General features: G+C 36.7%; 1 protein-coding gene across 1 annotated transcript in view; it reads right to left on the bottom strand.

Moving 5' to 3' along the window:
• Positions 1–25,017, bottom strand: part of LOC149820331 (ATP-dependent zinc metalloprotease FTSH 5, mitochondrial-like) — a 57,871-nt gene that overhangs the window by 31,786 nt on the left and 1,068 nt on the right. Inside the window, exon 2 of the mRNA XM_089983407.1 lies at positions 23,566–23,653. Within this exon, the coding sequence (XP_089839533.1) occupies positions 23,566–23,653 (88 nt within the window). The remainder of the gene's footprint in view (positions 1–23,565; positions 23,654–25,017) is intronic.

Raw genomic sequence — 25,017 nt, 5'->3', positions numbered from 1 at the left:
CTATTGTGTTTCATCAATGGTTTGAAATGAATGATTGGTTTGATGGTGGAAGGTGGGTTCCGAATCTATGATGTTCCCCGGATCCGTGGGATGTATTTCCGCTTTTATATAAAGATTTTCTTCTAAATTTAGTAAAAGAATTTTAAAAAAATCATGATATTTAGGGTGAGTTTTGGGGCTGTTACATATATGATTCAACCAGAAAGACTTAATTGCAAAACGTTCAGATAACCCATTTTCTCTAATCCTGATTTTAATTGCACATCGAAATCCACATTCCATTTCTTCCCGCACAAATTCCACTCCAAGTGCCATAAACCCAAAGGCCTAACTGTTAGCCAACCTATCTATCAGAACTAACATACTTTTAGAAGAGGTCAATTTGTCAATAAAACTAGCCATCTGTACAGTACAATCTTAATTACAGTAAAGTTGGATTGCATGCATGCATCCTAGTAAATAATCCTTGATAACATGATGTCATGTTCAGTTAATTTGTGCTTCTATGATACAAATTCTGGTAAGAAGATGTGAAGCTTGAAATTAACCAAATAACTAAAGCACCGCACTTTCAAAAATAAACCTAAAACCTCAACCACCAGTTGCACTATCTAAAGCATCCCATTCACATACTAGAAGCACTTCTTAGGGACCTATGATTTAGTACAAGCATAAAGTTCGTCAATTCTTTTATGCTCTCTTAAGAAACACACATAGAACATTGGAAAGATCGAGGGGAGGAGAGCAACTGCATAGCATAAATTTTACATCACAGGAGCCAAACATTAAAGATCAAGGTTTGAGACCTAATGTACTTCCATCTTAATCTTAAGTACAGGTGGAAATAACAATTAAAGTGCACAACCACATGATCACCTAGGAGGACATTCACTTGCTTCTTATTGTTTCCCTAAGCAATGCACCTAAGACCCTTGCATCCATTCCTCAACTTCATGGGAAAGAAAGTGGGAACCAACTTTAGATATCTAAGAATTGTTTCTTTCTTCATAGTTTGCACAAGTAAGCCAATAAAGTACCCTCTTTTCATTCACTTGCTTCTCAATTCCATAGTTCCAATCATAGCACATTCTTTTATCACCCAAACACTCATCATATCTATGACTTAATTCAGTATCAGCATTGACTTTCTTCAAATGGTTTTAAAACATTGGAACCCATAAGTAAGCACCTTCATACTCCATTGGAGTTTCGCCCCTTTTATGAAATATATCATATTCTAGTCTTCCAGACCAGGGTAGACTTGATGATGACAACTTTGTTATAGATGAAGTGCTACACAAGGATAAAAAGGGAGCACTTTAGATATTGGATAATGTATTATCTTTTAGTTATGAATCACTAGTATTCAATGTGAAATGTGGGTTGGAGTCCTCATGGTGGGTACTCATTGGAAAAAAAGATAAAAAGAAAAAGGAATGTCAGGACCAACACTAGTACACCCCTCCCCCAGCACCACAGGGTACCGGATAGCACAGCACTGGTGACAACCCCTTTTCTTAGTATGGGTTGATGAGTGTCATATGTCAATTCACTTGATCATTTCTATTTCTACAAGTTCAACATTTGGTAAATTGATTTAAACACTGCTTTCATGTATAGAATGATAACAAAATAATCTAATAGAAGATCACCAAATTCCCAAGTCATAAAGGTCTTTTGAGAACATAAAACCTAAATCCTTTAAGAATTTTTTGGAGCTCTAGTAAAAATGGTGATATCTTAAAATATTAGAAAATCCTATTAATCTAGATGATTTTGAAACAAGAAAACCTTTACGTATGGATAATCACACAATAGAATTGCCTTTTGCTTCATCAAACCAAGAAGTGAAGCATGTCTCAAAAAATAACCAACCATGTTCATCTTCCAACAATGTCAGACCAGCACAGGGGCGGCTAAAGAGAAGTTGAGGCCCTAAGCGAAGCCTCCAAATGAGGCCCTAATTTTTTTTTCATTGTACATAAAAATTCTATTACTTATTAAAGGGGTTGCAACTTTTTTTCTTAAATTCTTAATATCCTCCTTATTTACTAATTGGGTTCATATACATATTCATCATACTACACCAAAAAAACATAAAATAGTTTAAAAAATATTATCTAAAATCCACATTTCTTGCTTTTAAACAGTTCAACTTTTAGGATAAATAGAGGTAACAAGAAATATGGCAAATTAATTGTCCAAATGATTGCTTTAAAATCCAATTTCAGATTGGAAAACTTTAGCAGTGGTTCACAAGATTTGAGCATGATGCCAGGATAATTCAGTCCATCAGATATACCAAATGTACAGCCAACAGAAGACTGAGTCATGTTGAACACTCACATCAGGAATGTCTAAGTTGATAGGTTCGCAAGCAAACAGTCAAAAGTGCACAGAGGAAGCAGAAGTACAACCTATTTCAATAGGACTCTGCAACTTAAGACCCACAAATGTAGATCTTTAACCCTAATTTGACATAAGAATTAAATAACCATCAGATTTGCGTGTAACACGCAAGTACCAAGTTATCCACCAAAATTGCCACATAATCCTTGATGCTATTACCACCATGAGAACGATTGGGACTTTTATTATTTTCCAGACAAAACTGATAGAAATTTTAAGATGATTAGTGATTGTGCACGGTTGTTTGCACTTAGGCCAATTATTATTTGGTTCAGATATATGGTAACACAGTCAGAGATAATAATTTGTGACCTTGGCAACATATATTGCAGATAGGAGGCCCTTCCAAAATAGGAGGCCCTAGGTGGTGGCCTCAAATTTCAAAGAGGCCAGCCGGCCCTGGACCAGCATTCAACCAACATCAAGATAGATTTCAAGAGTCAAAAAAAAGTTTGTTAGAAGGTATAGCAAAAGTTACCAAACCCAGTATCAATCTCAACATATTCTAACCAAAATAAAATCCCAACCATCTACAAGGATATTGAACAGAAGAGCACATCCAGGCTGAAAGATGGATAGGCTCATAGAAAGAAGATCATGTTATCCCGCTTCAGATACAGCTAACTCTTAGTATATCACTATATGCCCATTTCAATTCATCCTAGGTTGCCATAAAATCAATTCTAGAGTCATAATCCAATAATTATGACATGAAACTACTTGAGGCACATTAAGCTCCTTTCTCTGAAAGCCAAGAAGTTCCAAACTTCTACTTGATTTTAGGTAAGAGGGCAATTGTAACAAGGATTTGTCATTAATTATGATTCCTATAAGTATGGGTCATGGAAATTGTTAGGTACAATGGGCCCACAATTTCCAATAATCAAAATTGAAAATACCACCTCTATAGGTGGTAACTCTAAATATTGTTGAAAGCTTAAATGCTATGTCACATGGGTACGGGTGCGGGTCCGGAGGGTACGACATGGCAAGTTCGAAAAATGTGGACACGGGGACACGGCTATATGTGTGTGTGTGTGTGTATGTGTTGGGGGGTGGGGGATGTTCCAAAAGGGGTCTTTTCTTTTTTACAAGGGGTAAAAAAAAAATTTTTACCCAAGTTTGACTCGGACCTAGACCAGAGTCCAGACCCCAGTCTGATTAAGGCCTGGGTCAGACTTCTGATTCAGATCTGGATCAGACACAGGTCTGGGTCTCTCACCCAAGAATGATCTATCTATCTATCTATATCTATCTATATATATATGTCAGTCTTGACTTTGACCCATGTTTGACTCAAACCTAGATCAGATCCAGGTCTGATTCCTATATAGGTTAGACTCATGGATCAGATCAGACCCAGGCCTGATTCAGACCTGGGTCAGATCCAAGCCTAATTCAAATCTGGTCTGGGTCTGATCCAAGAATGATTCAGTTATAATACCTGGACCTAGACCAGAGTCCAGACACCAGCCTGATTGAGACCTGGGTCAGACTCAGGTCTGATTTCTCTCTCTCTCTCTCTCTCTCTCTCTCTCTCTCTCTCTCTCTCTCTATATATATATATATATATATATATATATATATATGTCAGTCTTGACTTTGACCCAAGTTTGACTTGGACCTAGTTCAGACCCAGGTCTGATTCCTATATAGGTTTGACTCAAGTCTGAACCAGACCTGGATCAGATCAGACCCAGGGCTGATTGAGACCTGGATCAAATCCAAGCCTAATTCAAATCTGGTGTGGGTCTGATCCAAGAATGACTCAGTTATAACACCTGGCTGCCAGGTGTTATAAGTGTATGTTAGATGTTGGGAAGATAAAAAGAAAAGAAGACAGAGAGAGAGAGAGAGTCGTCATGGTGGACAAGAGGCTGAGGGAAGGGGAGGAAAGGGGAGCAGCAGAGAAGGAAGAACGGAAGAAGGTGGTGATGAGAGAGAGAGAGTTATCGAGAGAAGCACGGCGCAAAGGCATCGAAGGAGCAAGGAGGAGGACAACGTCGAAGGCTCACCGAGGAGTAGTGCAGCGTGGAGGAGCATCACATCAGGTCGCCCTTTCTTTTTTTCTTTCAAAAAAGTGGAGGAGCATTGCTCTTTCTCTCTCGATCTCAATGTGAAGAAGAAGAATGAGAAGGAGCCGTTGCTGCTCTCTCTCTATATATATATATATGTGTGTGAAGAAGAACAAGGAGGAGGGAACCCCATATCCACTGCCTCTCTCTCCATGTGAAGAAGAAGAACGAGGAGGTACTCTCTCTCTCTCTCTCTCTCTCTCTCTCTCTCTCTCTCTCTCTCTCTCTGCTTATTCGTCTTCTCCTCCCTTTGTTCTTCTTATTCTCCCGCTAGTTAGGGTGGCGACGGGAAAAATAGGGAAAAAATAGCAAAAGAGAGAGAGAGAGAGAGTTGGGGTTCAGGTTGGGTTTCAGTTGGACCCGACCCAGGCCCAGCGCGTACCCGTGCCGCGCCTGGTACCGATACCTATGTCGGGCCGTGTTGACACAGGTACGTGGGGCCTTTTGCCGTGTCTATGTGACATAGCCTAAATGTGTCAGCTTTTGAGAGTTTAATGGAAATGCAGAACAATTCCACACTTTTCTATGTTTTTACACAAACAATTGAAACATGGGCCCCATGAAAATTCTTGTAAGGATATCATATCCAAAAACACACTAAACTTTAGTACCCAGGAGGGATAAAAATCCAGCAGAAAGGCCATTGCCAAGGAGCCCACCTGCCCAAAAATAAAGATGGTCATCTTTATCACACATAAAAATGAAACAACTCATAGCACCCAGTTCTTAAAAATGGAAGTTGATTCATGTATGGTTTATGGTGTGTGTATCCTACACCCACTGCATCAAACCCTTCAAAATGCCATGCAGAACCAATCTGAATTATACAAGCATGGCAATGATGTAAAACAGTCAAACAGCAACCTAAATGTCAGCGACATCAAATAATATTATTTGCCAAAATACCAATATCTTCCCATATCTGTTTTTGTGTCTTGCTGCCTCTTCTTTCACTGAGGGAATCACATTGGAGTGACCCTTTTACACCACAGGTATCTTCCATGGCTGAGGTAAACTAAAAGTTACAGCCAAAGCTGATCAGTTGCTGAATGGTCAGAAAGTCAAACAGATACTGAAGTCAGAGACTTAAATGAGGTCCACCAAGAAACCAAGTTTCATTCATAGCAACCTGAGCCTTTTAAGGGTGTGTTTGACTGCTTGTCCAAGCATGGACAGAACACATGTCCAGCACAGAGAATACGTCCTGTCCAGGACAGAAAAAAACTGTCCTTGTCCAGAATTTGCTTCGAATGGAAAAAGACAATGTGTTCAGTGTGTCCCATGTTTGATTTGCACAGAGCAGACATCTTGGACACATATGTAAAAGGGGTCAAATAGTGTTGTTTTGGATCATATTGATACCAAATCAGTGTTTGAACAAGTTTGGATTGGATTTTAAACTTGTATACGGATATCAGGATATCAGACTGGATCCAAATACCAAAATATGTTTAAAATTTGGGTAATTATGAAAGTATGTCAAAAAATTATGGATTTTAGCCCCACATATGGGCCTTGTACTGGATCCAAATTCCAAACAATGTTTAAAATTTGTGTATTTTGGCCAAAAAATAATAAATTCATATTTATATCATGAAAACATAAAAATAGAAAATAAGCAAGGTGAACGAAAAGGGCTGCAGGTGATTAAATTCAGAGCAAATTTTGAAAGGAAGCAGTGGTTTTCTCTGTAAAAGCATAAGGGCATATAAGGGAAAAAGTGGAAGCAAATAAACAAAAAAATAAAGGAAAGTCAATGAGAAAATTTTGAGGGAAAATTGGATCAAAAACAGTTTATAAAAAAATATGTATAAAAGAGGATAGGAATTCATCCCATTTCTGAGAATTTTGATGAAGTGAAAGGAATTGAAAAGATTGGAAAGAAAGAAAGAAAGGAGAAGAAAAGAAAACTGAAAAAAAAATCTTTGAAAAACATTGGACTACCATCAAACCATAACCCACAAAAGGGGAAATGGACTTCTAAAGAATGATTATGATTTCCTACTTGCAAAATAAATTTGAAAATGTGAAACATAAGGAAACATGCATTCCTATTGGTGTTGATGATGTGGAATTGACTCAAGAAGATCAAATAAGCAAAAGGCATTGAAGCTTGAAAGAAAAACCAAACCCTAGTATGCACTTTCTGGTATTCACGCCAGGAGAACTATATCTTTGTGCCAACCACTGTACCAAAAGCAAAGGAAAGGTGAAAACTTTGAGATCAGAGATGTATATTACCCACAGCAATGGCCAAGTCAATATTAGCTACTGCAGCTACCCAAGCCTTAAGCTCAAGCTGTCGGCCACAAGTATGAATTGTGGAAAGCATTTATCATACACAGGCTCAAAGTGGCATCAAAACTAGGCTATTGAATTTTCCTAACTGAAGCAAAAATATGACCAGGCAAACCTGATTAGGGCCCGACAGTCCCAACCTGTATTGAGGCCCGAGCCCAGCCCGACTCATTTATAATCAGGCCAGGCCCTTTAAGACCGACCCAGTTAATGGCTCAGGCTTGTCGGGCCTGGCCCAGCCCAACCCAATTCGGGCCAGGTACCCGAAGCAGGACGGGCAGCCCAGCCCGATGACTACCCTTACGCACAGGGGTGGGGGGTATGAAGGCCTTGATAATACCATGTAATATCTCATAATTTTTTTGATATTTTTAAGCTTGAAAATGTGGTTTTTAATTAAATATTCATATTGAATATATCAAAATTGCTTAAAAATCATTGAATATGGCTTACACCAATAGGGGTTTGGACCAAGTCCAGGGCCCATTGAAGATAATTAAAAAAGCTATGAAAAACATCTGAAATTTTTCTATTTTAACCTTTGAATTCAAGTGAAATTCAGGTTAAATTCAAGCAAAATTTAAGAGCGAAATGGATCTAGGACCATAGTTAGATCTGCATCAAAACATAGATCTCGTAGAAGATCTGTTTTATCAACAACAACAACAACAACAACAACTACGCCTTCATCCCAAAACAATTGGGGTCGGCGATATGAACCAAAAAAGAAAATCATTCTAGGTCTTCCACATGAATCCTTCTCCTCCAATCATTTTTATCCAATGCCATGTCCTCGGTGAGGTTCAAAGCATTCATATCCTTTCCTATCATCTCCATCCATGTCTTCCTAGGCCTACCCGACCTCTTTTAACTAATATATTTAACCATTTCTCCATCCTTCTAACTGGAGCATCATTAGGCCTTCGTCGAATATGTCCAAACCACCGTAAACGATCCTCTCTCATCTTATTTTCAATGGGTGCAACGCCTACCTTCTTACGTATCTCTTCGTTCTGAATCTTATCTTTTATTGTATTTCCACACATCCATCTAAGCATACACATCTCAGCTACACTCATTTTTTGAATATGATGTCTTTTGGCAGCCCAACATTCCGTACCATATAGTAAAGCGGGCCTAATAGTCGTCCTATAAAACTTTCCTTTCAACCGCAATGGCATTCTATGATCGCACAACACTCCAGTTGCACTTTTCCATTTCATCCACCCAACCTTTATCCTATGATTTACATCTCCATCAATTTCTCCATACTTTTGAATGATAGATCCCAAATATTTGAAACAATGGATATTGGTTCGTTCTGTTTTATCGAATTCAGATATTGGTTCGTTCAGAAAATGCGTTTTTCTGATTTGACCGGCCTCTATTTTTGGGTCTTTTCAATTTGGATCGGACTCGACCCAATCCGTTTATAATTAGACCAGTGTTATTAAAAACGCGCCTCAAGGCGCAAAAAAGTGTGCCTCGCCTCAAGGCGAGGGCCTTTGTGCCTTGAGGCGCAACATAAAAGCGTAAATACCCTAAGGCGTACGCCTTGAGGCGTACAGCTCGGGGCGAGGCGCGCCTCAAAGTGAGGCGTACACGCCTAAATTTTTTTGTCAAATGGGGGTCAAAGCACCCATTTGACTGAAAATTAAGGTTAATATAGCGAGAGCCCTCATTCTCTGCTCGTATCTCACCCAACAGGGTGGCATTTGGCCAATCCCTTCCGCCTGGCTTGTGGCAGCAGCAACAGGGTTGCTGCAGTTGTCGCCAGCGGCAAAAAAAAGAAAAGTAGAAGAAAAGGGGAGGAGGGGACTCACCTGGGCGGCGGCGGCGACGACGACTTTCTTGGTGGTGGTAGTGGAGTAGGCAGAGCATAGAGAGGGATCTGAGAGGGAGTGTGGGGGTAAACATAGAGAGGAGTGAACGAGAGAGAGAGATTGTCATGAAGAGGAAGAGTCCAGGGTGGAGGTCGGCTAGTGTCTCGATCAGGGTTGGATCCAACCTCGATCTAAACCCTTTGTTTTAAGAGGGTCGGTTAGAGTGTTTGGATCTGGGCTGAATCTAAGTGGGTTGAACCTTGATCCAAACCATCTTAAGAGAGGGGAAATCGGTTAATGAGGTCGGATTGGGTTGGGCCCATTTGGACCCAACTCAATCTAATTACATATTTATTTAATATATGTATATATATATATCATTTGGGTGTTGTTATTTCAGATTGGATTGGTCATGTTGGATCCAAGATCCGAACAAAACCCAAAATGAGTCTCACATTGAATAGTTGTCAAAAAGAGATTTGTATCTTCGGGGTAAGGTGAGTTAATACTTTCTCTGAATTCTTTAAAATGGAAGTTAAACTAATAAAGTGTAAAATAGAAGTTTAAGAGATGGAAGAACGGTAAACTAGTGGTGGAGACGTTGAATAATGATGTGAGGAAAGGGGCAGACGTCACAGTCAGTGTGATGGGCGTGCAAGCAAAGAGAAGGAAGAAGCGTACGACGACTTTTTCAAATCTGCTCTACAACTAGCCTGTCGCCAGGGAGGTTGAACGGCATCCAGTTGCCAAGGAAGACATCCAATAGAAGGGTGGTGGAGTGATGGCTTTTCCGTCACGAATGTCTGACCTCTAATTAGAGGAAAGAGTCAAAAACGTGCGTAACGCCCGCATCGTATAGGCAGAAAATCGATAAGTTGTAAGCCTAAATCGGTTATTTTTTAATAAATATAAAAAATACTAAAAAAATCAAATTTTAAAGATATTTTAATGGTTTTAACATGTCACATTACGATTGATACGTAATAATTTATTATTATTTTGGAACTGATACGATCCAATCCAATCTCAATCCAATGCAATATAACATAGAGATAGATTTTTAAAATGGATTTGGATTTGTATCCAAAACCACACCTACACTATATATATATATATATATCATCTACAATTAGGTCTTTGCATGTCTTGACAATGAGTCCATATCCAATTCTAGACCCATAGTTCTTATCAATAAGGACCTAGCTTGGATCCAACTTGTTTTAGAGATTGGATCTATCAAATGGATATGGTTTTATGACATTAAAGGTTTTGAATGGTTCGGGTCTCTTAAGAGATCCCGCTATATATATTCTTCTAAACCCGGATAGGGTTCATTGAATGGATCCAAGTCCTTGTTATGATGTTTCACAATTTTGGACCTATTACTGGATCCCAACACATTTAATTAGATATTTTTTTATAATTTTTTAAAAGTTTTCAAAAAAAAATTTTGAGGCTTACGCTTTACGCCTCGAGGCTTACGCCTCGCCTCGGTTTTTGGTGGAGCGCCTCGCTACGCCTCAACGCTTTTCACAACACTGAATTAGACTGATGTTAATATGGATCTGGACCTAGTCCAAGATCTATATTGACTAGTGCCTGGTATGGACTAAGATCCAATTGGAAATGGATATGGATTTGGATCATGGATCCAACTCGGACCCACAATCCATCCATACCTTTTAAAAAAAATAAAAATGAATTTAAACTTTAAGAACATGTAAGAAAAATATATATATTTAAAGTTTAAATGATAAGGTAGAGTCATTGTTGTGAAAAGCGTTGAGGCGTAGCAAGGCGCTCCACCAAAAACTAAGGTGAGGCGTAAGCCTCGAGCCCTAAAGTGTAAGCCTCAAAAAATTTTTGAAAACTTTTAAAAATTTATATAAAAATATTTAAAAATATAATAAAAAATACTTTATTGATGAAGTAACAACCAATAAGAAATAGAAAATCTCAAATAAGTACTAAAAAATATGAGATTAACATATAAAATTAACTAAAAAACTCATTGCATAACTAAAAAACTAATTATATAATTGAAAAATATAATGTCCTATAAAGCAACAAACAATAAGCAATAGAAAAGCTCAAATAAGTACTAAAAAATATGAGATTAACCTGTAAAAAGTAAATAAATAAAGAAACTAATAAATATAACATATAAAAGTAAAGAAACTAATAAAAAGTAAATAAATAAAGAAACTAATAAATATAACATATAAAAGTAACTAAGAAACTGAAATTGATTAATAGAAGTTAAAACATATGAGATTAACATATAAAAAGTAAAGAAACTAACAAAAAGTAAATAAATAAAGAAACTAATAAATATAATATATAAAAGTAAAGAAACTAATAAATATAATATATAAAAGTAAAGAAACTAATAAATATAATATATAAAAGTAAAAAAACTAATAAAAGTAAATAAATAAAGAAACTAATAAATATAATATATAAAAGTAAAGAAACTAATAAATATAATATATAAAAGTAAAGAAACTAATAAATATAATATATAAAGAAACTAATAAAAAGTAAATAAAGAAAGAAAGAAACTAATAAAAAGTATCTTCTTCTACTACTAATAAATATAACATATAAAAGTAAAGAAACTAATAAAAAGTAAATAAAGAAAGAAAAAAACTAATAAAAAGTATATCTTCTTCTTCTAATAAATATAACATATAAAAGTAAAGAAACTAACAAAAAGTTCTTCTTATTATTATTATTTGCGCCTTAGGCTGGCGCCTTGTGGCGCAGAGGGCCTCGCCTAAAGGCGAGGCACGCCTTTTGCACCTCAAGGCGCGTTTTTTATAACACTTTTAATGTTCATCTAGAAGGGGGTGTCCCCCCTAGTGTGGAATCTTCCACAAGATAAAGTAAAATAAAACAAAAAAATAGAAGATAAATCTTGTTGAGAGGTAGGTAGAGGTAGAGTTCTACCTACCCCTACCCATCTAGAAGGAAGTGTCACCCCCTAGAGACCCCTCTCTATTATAAGAGAGAGAGAGAGAGAGAGAGAAAGGAAAGAACAAAAAAAAATATGTCAATAGAGGGAGTAAGAAAGAAAGAAGGAAAAGAGAAAAAGAAAGAGAGAGAAGAAGAAGAGAACAAGCACTTTCAACGTCTCCTCCTTCCTCTAAGATTTTTACAAATCTTCGAATCTAGGTACGGGTTCTTCTCTCTATTCCTGTGAGTAGGAAGAGTAGCATGTATTAAATCAAGTATGGATTTGAAAGGAAATCAGATCCGTATACTTTCATACAGATTTATGAATTTTTACAAATCTGGAATTTTTTTTGGATGATTTTCCTTTCCAGGACATATATATATAGATATAGATATATATACATATAGATGACGTAAATTCCAGCCATCGTCATTTTTTTCGGATTCCTAGCATAAGCACGATTTTTTTTAAACAAAAGGCCGAGTGTTTTTGAGTTTGGTGTAATGCAGAGATTATGATTTCTGATTTGTGTTTCTTATTATTGGGTCCATGATACAGAAAGATTGAATCAATAGTTGTTTTAAAATTTTCTGGTATTGTTGCATGCACAGTTGCATGACTAGATTTAAATTCATATGAGATTGTATGCTTCATTTTATCTGCTGATCATGTAAAAGAACCCATATGTTTTCTTTATTTCTTGTGTATGAGAATGAATCAATGTGTTATTGTTATCTACCATGTCACTGCTTATATATATATATATATATATATATATATATATATATATATGCCAGCACAGTGACCCTGCCACTGTGCTGTCCACTCTTGTGCAGTGACAGCAAACACGCTGTCAGCATGTTGCTGTCCACACTTGTGCAGTGACAGCGATCATGCTGTCAGGTGCTATTTATACATGTTATTCTTCATACATGTGGTTGTTCATACTGTTAGATTTCATAAAACCAAGAGCTTCATCATGCGTGGAGAGTGAAGAACAGAGAGAGAGAGAGAGAGCTGCAGAGAAAACCTAATTCCCAATACAGGAATCGGCTATTGAACCTCTCATTATATGCTATTAGTGATACAAAGAGTTTAGGGTACTAAAATACCCTTTTACAATACAAAACAATTACCCATGTGCCATTAATGACATAATATAACACACGATTATAACACATGATTACGATATTCGGGTCTAGTCCCTGACCCGTGACCCGAATACGTCTTTTCACCCTCCTTCAAAGTTGTGCATGGTTTTGAACCATGAACAACTTGCCTTTTAACATCCAAAACCTGTCTTTAGTCAATCCTTTTGTAAATATATCAGCCACTTGATCAGTAGTCCGTACAAATTCAGGCTCAATCTCCTTTTATTCTACCTTTTGTCTCACAAAATGTTTATCTATTTCGCTATGTTTGGCCCGACTGTGATAAATGGGATTAAAGGACATATTGATGGCACTTTGATTATCGTATAAAAGGAGGGATCGAGAGATCGATTCTCCCACTTCTGTCAGCAAGTGCCTAATCCAAGTAGCTTCAGCAGTAGCGACTGCCATTGACCTATACTCGGCTTCTGTACTTGACCTAGCAACAGCCTTTTGTTTCCTACTCTAAGATATCAAATTCAGCCCAACAAACACACAATAGCCAGATACAGATCTGCGTTCATCTGGATCCTCCGCCCAATCTGCATCAGTATCAGAGTTATCAGTCGAGGAAACGGGAAGCGATACGGGAAGCGGGAGCGGGAAGCGAGGCACTTTCAAAAATTTAGGAAGCGGAGAAGCGTGGGACCACTTAGAAGAAAATTCTGAACCGTCTCGAAAGCGAGGGGGAAGCGAAAAAAATGAAAAAAATGGGGAAGCGAGGGGGAAGCGTGGGGGAAGTGCTTCCCATAAAAGGGAAGCGCGCTTCCCAAAAAAGGGGGACGCTTCCCAAAAAAGGGGGACGCTTCCCCCTCACGCTTCGAAAGCGCGATGTTTCGGGCTTCCGAAGCGCGCTTCGGGGAAGCGCACTTTCCCTTTTGCCTAGGCGCTTCCGATAACTCTGATCAATATAGACAATAATTTCATGTTCATTTTGCTCATTTGTCTTTTTTCTGTACAAAAGGCCATCCCTAACCGTTCCCTTCAAGTATCGAAGTATCCGTTTAACCGCTTCCATATGTCCTTCATGTGGCTCATGCATGAACTGAGAGACCTGATTTACTGAGTAAACAATATTAGGTCTAGTGAAAGTAAGATAATGCAGCATGCCTATTATGCTACGATATTTTGTAGGATTCTCATATAGATCTTCATCTTGAGAACTAAGTTTCTGGTGAAGGATGCTAGGAGTTCCCAAGGGTTTGCAATCTTTCATATCTGCCTTATTGAGAACATCAATAGTGTACTTATATTGGGTGAGAGTCATTCCTTCAGAAGTACTGTCAACTTCAACTCCAAGAAAGTATTGCAGTTTCCCAAGATCCTTCATTTTAAATTTCTGATTCAAGGGATGTTTGACCTTCTCAATATGAACTTTGGAATTACCTGTGATGATAATATCATCCACATATATTAACAACAGAGTAACCACATCTTGATTCTTGAATATAAACAAAGAATGGTCAAGGAAAGATCGCCTAAAACCATATTTTTGTATTTCAAGAGAGAAACTATCAAACCAGGAACAGAATGCCTGCTTCAATCCGTATATCGCTCTTTTTTAATTTGCATAAGTATTTAGTAGGATTTCCTTCTGCATAGCCAGTGGGTTGTTCCATGTATACTTTCTCCTTCAAATTTTCATGAAGAAAATCATTTTTGACATCAAGTTGACTAATTGTCCACTTATGTTCAACAGCTAAAGATAGTATGACTCTTATTGTCTCCATTTTCACAATTGGACTAAAGGTCTCATCATAATCTTGTCCTTGCTCTTGTATAAACCTTTTTGCCACAAGTCTCGCCTTGTACCGTTCTATAGTCCCATCCGGTTTGTACTTTATTTTGTACACCCATTTTAACCCAACTACATTTCTGTCAGGTGGTCTGGGAACAACATCCTAGGTACCACATTCATGTAGAGCCTCCATTTCTTCATTCATTGCTTCAATCCATCTTTTAGAATTTGTTGCTTAAGAAAATGTTGTGGAATCATCTTCCTTGCTCAAGGCAGTTAGAAAAAGTTGAAAGTCCAGTGAAAAGTTTTCATAACTGACCCATCTTTCTATCGGATGACGAGAGCGGGTGGGTCTACTAGTGGATATAGAAGGTGTATCCATTTCCTGATTAAAGATAGAGGGTGCATCCCTTTCTCGTCGGGTATAAACAAGACCATTATACCTTTCTGGACCCAAAGATGGCTCTGTACTCTCCTGTGCAATCAGCCTATCAGCAAACATAGATCCTTTATCCTTTTGATCACAATCTGAAGAAGAGATATCACTAGTAACAGAGAAAAGCTCAGAATTCAACCAAGGATGATAGACCTCAACTTTGGAATTTGATTCAGAAAGAGTAATGTGACGATGATCAAAATTCAATTCATCGAAGATAACATTTCGTGATATTTTGATGTGATTGCTTATGGGATCATAGCACCTGTATTCTTTATAGTCATCTGCATATCCCACAAACCTGCACTTCAAGACCTTGTCCTGAAACTTATGTTTCATTGAACGGTCAATATGAACATAACATACACAACCAAACACGCGCAAATCATGATAGTTGGGCTGAACTTCAAATAGGAAAAAATAAGGAGATTTGTTCTCTAAAATAGTCATGGGTAATTGATTTATCACATGAACTGCTGAATGAAAGGCTTCTATCCATAGAGTAATCGGAAGATTACTATCATGTATCATACTCATTGCACTCTCAATAACATGGCAATGCTTCATTTCAGCAATTCCATTCTGCTGATGTGTATGAGGGCAAGACACCATTCTCTTTATTCCATTACTTTGAAGAAAATTAGTAAAATCACTTGAAGAGAATTCACCTCCTTCATCGCATTGAAAACAAAGAATGTTTTCAAAAAATTGATTTTTGACAAAGGTGTGAAAATTTTGAAACAACTTGAAGGTCTCAGACTTGTGTTTCATAAAGAAAATCCAAGTATAACGAGAATAACTGTCAACAAATATAAGATAATATCTAGTTCCAGATAAATAAACAACTGGGGCAGGCCCCCAAACATTAGAACAGATAATCTCAAAAGGTCTTAAAGCTCTTTTATTGATAAAATGAAAAGGTAAAACATGACTATTATATAAGAGACAACTAGAACATTTGTTGTCATTGACATTTATTCCTAAACTAGACTTGGGGATGAGGTTATTTAAAACAAGCTTCTCAATGAAATTACTACTGCAATGACCTAAACAACCATGCCAAAGATTTTGCTTATTGGATTCAAAGACACTAAAAACACACGTAGGAACCACTGAGGACGACGATGAGGAGAGCTTCAGGTTTGGGCCAATAGAGCGGACACGAGAGGAAGGATCTTCTTGAAAAACATACATATTGTTTTGTTTTCCTTTAGCGAACGTCTCCCTCGTGTAGAGATCCTTGACAAGAACATAAGAGAGAGTAAATTCAACTGAAGCATTGGCATAATCAACAAGCTTGGAAACAGAAACAATATTTTTCTTGATGTTGGGAGCATAAAGAACCTTTGAAAGACTGAGAGAGGACTTTGTCACGGGTATAACAAAATTTTCAATATGAGAGATAGAATGATGAGATCCATCCCCAGTGATTATACTATTTCTACCAATGTAAGGAACAAGGTTTAGGAGCTTACCTGGATCGCCAGTAACATGAGTCGTTGCCCCAGAGTCCACATACCAAGTACCTTCCTCATTCTATTTCAGGTTTAATCCTGCTAGGGCTGACATTAACAATTCTTTTACTTCTCCGCTGGCCTTTGTGCTATTTGTTCCTCTCTTTGCTTCAGTCTGTGTTGATTTTCGTTTATTTAGGAGATTAAACCAACAGTTAGCTTTGATATGTCCTATTTTATTACACAGAAAACAAGTAGGAATTGGCCTTTGTCGTTGTGAGTTGGGATGTATGTTGGGTGTAGGTAATAGTCTACGGCCTCCTTGTCCACTTCTTCCTTGTTCTCCTCTTCCATTAGCAGCATAATTTCCTCGTCCTCGTCCATAGACTACCCCCGTGGCAAGGACCTCTTGCGTCCCTGTATGCATATGTGATTCTTCAGAAAACCCTTTCAAGTTCATCTCATATTGAAGTAGCTTTGCACGCAGGTCTTCAAATCTAGGCAGATCAGGTAGACACAATAAGAAAGTAACAATCATATGATAGTCAGGCCCAAATTCACTCAGAGCTTGTTGTACCATATCCTTATCAGTCACTGCACACCCAACCACTGCTAATTGATCTGTGATGATCTTCATTTTGTTTAAGTATTCCATGATAGTCATGGAGTCATTTCTTAACATCTGAAATTCCCTTTTAAGAAATACAATCTTGGCATGAGAAACCTATGAATATGTCTGAACTAGTCTGTCCCAAAGTTGCATGGCAGTGCAGTCATCTGGAATTGCCACAAGCACTTTTTGTAACAATGTAAAGGTAATGTAAGCAACTAGCGTCTGATCTCTTTTCATCCAAGCCACAAATTCTGGATTTCTAACATATACTGCGGTAGATATTGTCCTTTTATTCACGTGATATAAACTCTGGAGGAACTAAAACAGATTCATCCAGATGTCCAGAAAGATCCTGACTCCTAATGAAAGGAATAATTTGCCTCTTCCAAGTCAAAAAATTGGAATTGTTTAATTTTTCAGACACGAATTGGCTAAGGAAGCTTGAAGAAAGGCCAGACTGAGAAGGAAATGAATCCATGTTTTATGATAGGAATAAGGAGAATGTGTCAAGCACACAGCCCAATGATAGCTAAGAAACTGGTATATAGAAAGACAGATTTCAACTCCAAGGTAATTCCCGCAGCCTCTTACTCTGTTTTTTTTTGCTATTACTGACAGAGTAGTCACGCAGATGACAAAAATAACTGGAATTTTTTTCCCCTTTTTTTTTGCAGAATAACTATACCGGGCTATGTGAAGAACAATAAACAATAATCAAGAGAAAAACTGAAAATAAAACCAAATCTGATATCCAACTTAGATGTAATATTGAATTCAGATCAGATATGTAACTATCCAAATTTGAAAGAAGGTAATCACTAAGTACGAAAATTTAGGAGAAACACATAAATGAATCTCAGACCCGATTTTGATTTAACACATTCAAGGGTAAAGATAATAAAAATATCAAACGACAGATGGAGTCAGATCTGAATTTGATCAACAGGGAGAAAGCCTATTACCTGATCCAATTTGATTTTGATCAACAGGGAGAAAGCCTATTACCTGATCCAATTTGATTTTGATCAACAGGGTGATTTAAACCAGACTGAGATTAAGAAAGAAAGAAAAAAGAGGATCACGCAGAAACTATCGATGAGTGAAAAAATGTGATCAGATATGAATCTGATCAGATTAGATCAGGATGGTTACAGAGAAGGAGCAGAACCAGTAAAGAGACGCAGCGTAAATGATGATGTCGATGACGACAACGACGAGAGAGAAAGAGAAAAGTGAAGGCACGAAGAAGAAGAGATAACAAAATTGATTTTCTGACTTGTGAGGCTAATCAATCTTTTTAGACATAACTTTTAGAAGCAATCCCAGATCCAACTTAGATTTCCTAAAACCAAGAGCTTCATCATGCGTGGAGAGTGAAGAACAGAGAGAGAGAAGGAGCTGCAGAGAAAACCTAATTCCCAATACAGGAATCGGCTATTGAACCTCTCATTATATGCTATTAGTGATACAAAGAGTTTAGGGTACTAAAATACCCTTTTACAATACAAAACAATTACCCATGTGCCATTAATGAGATAATATAACACACGATTATAACACATGATTATGATGTTCGGGTCTGGACCCTGACCCGTGACCCGAATATGTCTTTTCACATACATGTTGCTATTCGTACATGTTGTTCACACTTGTGTTGTGACAGCAAACATGCTGTCAACATGTTGTTGTTCATACTTATGCAGTGACAGTGAACACGCTGTCAGCATGTTGCTGTCCATACTTATGCAATGACAGTAAACACGCTATCAGCATGTTGTTGTCCACACATGTCTAACGACAGCAAGGACACGGTATCATGTTATTGTATATATGGATGCAGCAACAGTAGGTAAGTGATACACATATAGCTACACACTTATGTGCAGTAGTTTCAAGCATGTTACAGCATGTATATCGCTGTCATATGTATATATAAAGCCCTGTACGTAATCTGATTTTGGATTGCTATATATAGATCAGTACAATCCCGTTTTCGATTGCAATATCGATATGTAAATACATAGATGCTTGGCCTAATGCATTCGCCTATGTGCTCTGAATGTGCATTAGTGTTGTAATCTATACCTGCAGGAAATCAAATTGAAAATACGATTTCTAATGAAATTGTGAAATCTGATCAGTTTTGAATATTTATTTAAACCTGAGATGAATAAATGCTGAAACATGTCAATTTTAAAGGTTTGAGTTTTTGGCTAATGTGATGAATTTGATAAGATTGCATTCATTCATTTGTCATGAATATGCATTGATGATTGTGCATTGTGGACATAAGTTTGTATATTTATGTGTGATTTATGTTCACTGGAATTTTGCAATGTCAAGAATTATTTATTGAATTGAATAGTAATTGTGGGTGAACCATTGATGGGCCTATGGAGGCCAGGAGCATGTATGGATTGTGAGTTAGTGAAACTCTATATGCCTTGCAAAATGATTTCTAGAAATTGTTTTTTCTTAAATTAATTACACTGTCGAATTTGATGAGGCAATGGGCTGAATTTGTTATTGCATATTGATTTGCATAACCGTTCTTATGTAAAAAACTCTTAATTGATTAAAATGGTAAAAGATACCAAATAGCGTAATAATTTTCTTCCTCGTTGTCTCGATGACAGTGTGAGAATCTTGGATGGCGGTCAGGAGGACCGTGAGGATACTAAAACACTGTGTGCAATTGTTGTCCCCAAGATCCCGATGTATGGTTCATGTTCCTGGCCACGGTTGTAGAAAACTTTTAGCCACTTTGCCCAGGGATGTTGTTGTTGACTCAGTTGTAGTTATTAGTATACCAAGAAAATGACCTTGATGTCCCGGCATTAGGTGTTGATGAATGATGGCTAATATTTCGATTGAAGGTGTTGATGCCTAATGTTCCGATTGAAGGTACCGATGCTTGATATCGGTCGAGAAACAAGTGTGAAACTGAATAATTAAAATACAAATTGTGTGTTAAGTTATAACTGGGAACTGCCTTGAACCTCGAAAACTGTACCTGTTTTGAGTATCTGCAGGTTTGTAAAGAAAGTGAAAATTATTTTTTTGTACATTTAATAGGAACATGCATCCTTATACATTCCTTAATATTTGATTTAGCATAAAATTATTAAATGCTTGTTTGAAAAGCTTAAATGGTAAGTTAGTTCTGATGATTTGTTGCCTGTACATACATAGATGCTTGGCCTAATGCATTCGCCTATGTGCTCTGAATGTGCATTAGTGTTGTAATCTATACCTGCAGGAAATCAAATTGAAAATATGATTTCTAATGAAATTGTGAAATCTGATCAGTTTTGAATATTTATTTAAACCTCAGATGAATAAATGCTGAAACATGTCAATTTTAAAGGTTTGGGTTTTTGGCTAATGCGATGAATTTGATAAGATTGCATTCATTTGTCATGAATATGCATTGATGATTGTGCATTGTGGACATAAATTTGTATATTTATGTGTGATTTATGTTCACTGTAATTTTGCAATGTCAAGAATTATTTATTGAATTGAATAGTGATTGTGTGTGAACCATTGATGGGCCTATGGAGGCCAGGAGCATGTATGGATTGTGAGTTAGTGAAACTCTTTATGCATTGCAAAATGATTCCTAGAAATTGTTTTTTCTTAAATTAATTACGTTGTCGAATTTGATGAGGCAATGGGCCGAATTTGTTATTGCATATTGATTTGCATAACCGTTCTTATGTAAAGAACTCTTAATTGATTAAAATGGTAAAAGATACCAAATAGCGTAATAATTTTCTTCCTCGTTGTCTCGATGACAGTGTGAGAATCTTGGATGGCGGTCATGAGGACCGTGAGGATACTAAAACACTGTGTGCAATTGTTGTCCCCAAGATCCCGATGTATGGTTCATGTTCCTGGCCACGGTTGTAGAAAACTTTTAGCCACTTTGCCCAGGGATGTTGTTGTTGACTCAGTTGTAGTTATTAGTATACCAAGAAAGTGACATTGATGTCCCGGCATTAGGTGTTGATGAATGATGGCTAATATTTCGATTGAAGGTGTTGATGCCTAATGTTCCGATTGAAGGTACCGATGCCTGATATCGGTCGAGAAACAAGTGTGAAACTCAATAATTAAAATACAAATTGTGTGTTAAGTTATAACTGGGAACTGCCTTGAACCTCGAAAATTGTACCTGTTTTGAGTATCTGCAGGTTTGTAAATAAAGTGAAAATTATTTTTTTGTGCATTTAATAGGAACATGCATCCTTAACTGTTTAGCATTAGTTCCATACATTCCTTAATATTTGATTTAGCATAAAATTATTAAATGCTTGTTTGAAAAGCTTAAATGGTAAGTTAGTTCTGATGATTTGTTGCATGTACATACATAGATGCTTGGCCTAATGCATTCGCCTATGTGCTCTGAATGTGCATTAGTGTTGTAATCTATACCTGCAGGAAATCAAATTGAAAATATGATTTCTAATGAAATTGTGAAATCTGATCAGTTTTGAATATTTATTTAAACCTCAGATGAATAAATGCTGAAACATGTCAATTTTAAAGGTTTGGGTTTTTGGCTAATGCGATGAATTTGATAAGATTGCATTCATTCATTTGTCATGAATATGCATTGATGATTGTGCATTGTGGACATAAATTTGTATATTTATGTGTGATTTATGTTCACTGTAATTTTGCAATGTCAAGAATTATTTATTGAATTGAATAGTGATTGTGTGTGAACCATTGATGGGCCTATGGAGGCCAGGAGCATGTATGGATTGTGAGTTAGTGAAACTCTTTATGCATTGCAAAATGATTTCTAGAAATTGTTTTTTCTTAAATTAATTACGTTGTCGAATTTGATGAGGCAATGGGCCGAATTTGTTATTGCATATTGATTTGCATAACTGTTCTTATGTAAAGAACTCTTAATTGATTAAGATGGTAAAAGAGACCAAATAGCGTAATAATTTTCTTCTTCGTTGTCTCGATGACAATGTGAGAATCTTGGATGGCGGTCATGGGGACCGTGAGGATACTAAAACATTGTGTGCAATTGTTGTCCCCAAGATCCCGATGTATGGTTCATGTTCCTGGCCACAGTTGTAAAAACTTTTAGCCACTTTGCCCAGGGATGTTGTTGTTGATTCAGTTGTAGTTATTAGTATACCAAGAAAGTGACCTTGATGTCCCGGCATTAGGTGTTGATGAATGATGGCTAATATTTCGATTGAAGGTGTTGATGCCTAATGTTCCGATTGAAGGTACCGATGCCTGATATCGGTCGAGAAACAAGTGTGAAACTCAATAATTAAAATACAAATTGTGTGTTAAGTTATAACTGGGAACTGCCTTGAACCTCGAAAACTTTACCTGTTTTGAGTATCTGCGAGTTTGTAAAGAAAGTGAAAATTATTTTTTTTTGCATTTAATAGGGACATTCATGCAAAAGCAACTCTAATAATTAACTTAAAAAGTTATTCATGCATATTGTATTGATTCATGCATCCTTAACTGTTTAGCATTAGTTCCATACATTCCTTAATATTTGATTTAGCATAAAATTGTTGAATGCTTGTTTGAAAAGCTTAAATGGTAAGTTAGTTTTGATGATTTGTTGCTTGTGATTTCCTCTTAAATTTGTGCATGATTGAATTTGTGCTATTTACTTGTTGTGGGATTTTTTTTAGAGAAATTTGTACGAGGACTTCGGTTTTTACCCATTTTCTAAAAATGTTTTTCAGGCATGGAGGCTCAGTGATAAGAGAGACTGGTTGGCTGGAGGACTCGAGGTTTATGATTTGATGGTTTGGGTTCTGATGTAAATGGGATGAAATAGAGTTGATTTTTTTGAATTTTTGAACTCTATCTTTGATATGGTTGATGGAATGAGAATATTAAATTTGTAATACACCCCCGGTCCTTGGGAGGTTTTCTGCAATTGTTTTAAAAAAAATCCGCATTTTTTTGTGGGTCAATTTGGGGTCGTTACATATACACAAATATGTTGGGTACACCACGTCATTGCCCATGGATCACAATCAAAATAAGTAGTCCTGAGAAAATTTTAAGTCTAATCCATTGCAACAAGACCACCTTATGGTTGACAACTGACCTAAAAACTAATTTTCTTATATACCTAAATTTACTTTACTAATTTCCATGTCTTTAGAAACTTAATGTTTTTCCTTTTTTTTCCTTATGGACAGAATAATAGCAGTTATGATGACAGAAACAATTCTGATACTAGATGAGAAAACTGTTGGAGGCAGAGAATATATAAATTTAAGATTGTGAAGGTTAAAACGGTTAAAAAAACAAGAACCTGAAAAGAATTACAACATGAACCCGTGTTTCTGGTTGACATCTAAACTAAAAAAGATTTTTATTTACATGTTTAAATTCATTTTACTGATTTCTAGCTATTTTAAAAACCTGACGATTTTTTTTCTTTTTTCTTCTTATGAAAGAAACAATAGCATTAAGATAACAGAAAAGCAATTATGATAAAAGATGAGAAAACCTGTTTGACAAAGAGAAATATAAAAATCAAGAATCTGAAAAGAACTTCAATGTGAACTTACATTGAAAAGAACCTGTGCAAAGATGAGAACCACATACCTGCAGAACCTTGGTACCTTGACAACATAAGAGAAGGTTGAATCTGATATCCCCTTAGACATGACAAATCTTTTTGTTGTCTTGCAACCTGTTTAAAATCAAAATAAGATACAAAAGAGGATACTAACTGCACAAACTAAAAATTGTAGAACGCATAGTAGTAAGAAAGTGAACAGAACATAATTTATATCTGTTGAAACTTGAAAGCTACACACTGTGCATACTAAAACCAGCCATCGATATGTATATTCTAAATGTTGTAGCTCAGCAGATTATCATCTGCCAAATTACAAATTGTTCAAAGATATGTAAATTCTAAACTAGCCATCGATATGTATATTCTAAATGTTGTAGCATTGGTTCCAGATATAGATAGCAACCCATCCCCGATCTCTCCCTCAGACCAGTATCAGTGCAAACTCCATTCGCACCATACACACCCAAATTTACATTAAGCAAAGTATTGGGAAAGAGGCAACAGTCTATATTCATGGCCAAAAAATTGCCAGAGCTGTCATATAAGGTTCAATGTTAGCATATATTGGCCCTAAAAGTTGGTTCCAACTTTAGACAACTAGACAGTGCACTGTGCATGAGTTTCTGTGTGCATATGTGAGTGTGTGCCTATATAATGAGCTTAGCTTGGAACAAACTGGACCAATTGCACAAGCGCAACCCTTTAACCAACTAAACTTATAAACTTGCTTACACATAGGCTCGTGGAACAAGGGGAAAGCCTAACTAACATTCTAATTTTTCTGTGGCCGTAAATATAAATAGTGCAAGATATTAGAATATGATAGCTGTTAAGCCTGTTATTACCAACACTTCCTCAATATTGCCCAAATCATGTCATAGATTTTCAATTCCAACCAACTTTTCCTTAGAAATTTAAGATTCAGCAAGGTGCCAGCTCCAGAGATTTTTCAAAAAGAAAAGAAGTATTTTAAGAATGATATAAATGAGCCAAACATATGTGCCACATGTCCAGTTTAAGGCCACAAATGAAGCACTAAACATGGGTTATTATCAAATGACTTGTAAACATGGCTAATGAACAGTATCCAGTTTCTCCACAAACAAAATCAAATAAATGCATGAAATAGAACTGAATATAACCCGAAGAAGAGAGAGAATATATTGGAACATATGGGTCCATCGAGCACCATGAAGGAAACTTGCTTAACATATTCAAACAAACATCAGATACCTGGCATTACGATTCTCACTTAAACCAAGGGACTGCCAGTGAACTACTGGAGGAAGGTGAGGATGATGTCAAGTCGGTGTGGCCCTTATGGGCTGGGCCACACACATGCGTTCAAGGTGAATACCATAAAAAGGAGTGCCATGAGTAGGTTCCAATAATCACGGAACATTTGAAAGCAATTAAGAAGAAAGCTATATGTAGTCAGAAACAGAGTTAGTGACCTACATCCAAAAGATTCACGG

Source organism: Nuphar pumila, chromosome 12 (assembly GCF_984573655.1).
Source record: "Nuphar pumila chromosome 12, dmNupPumi1.hap1.1, whole genome shotgun sequence".
NCBI classification, from domain to species: Eukaryota; Viridiplantae; Streptophyta; class Magnoliopsida; order Nymphaeales; family Nymphaeaceae; genus Nuphar; species Nuphar pumila.
The sequence above is the reverse complement of the archived record's forward strand: the minus strand, read 5'-3'. Positions and strand labels throughout refer to the sequence as shown.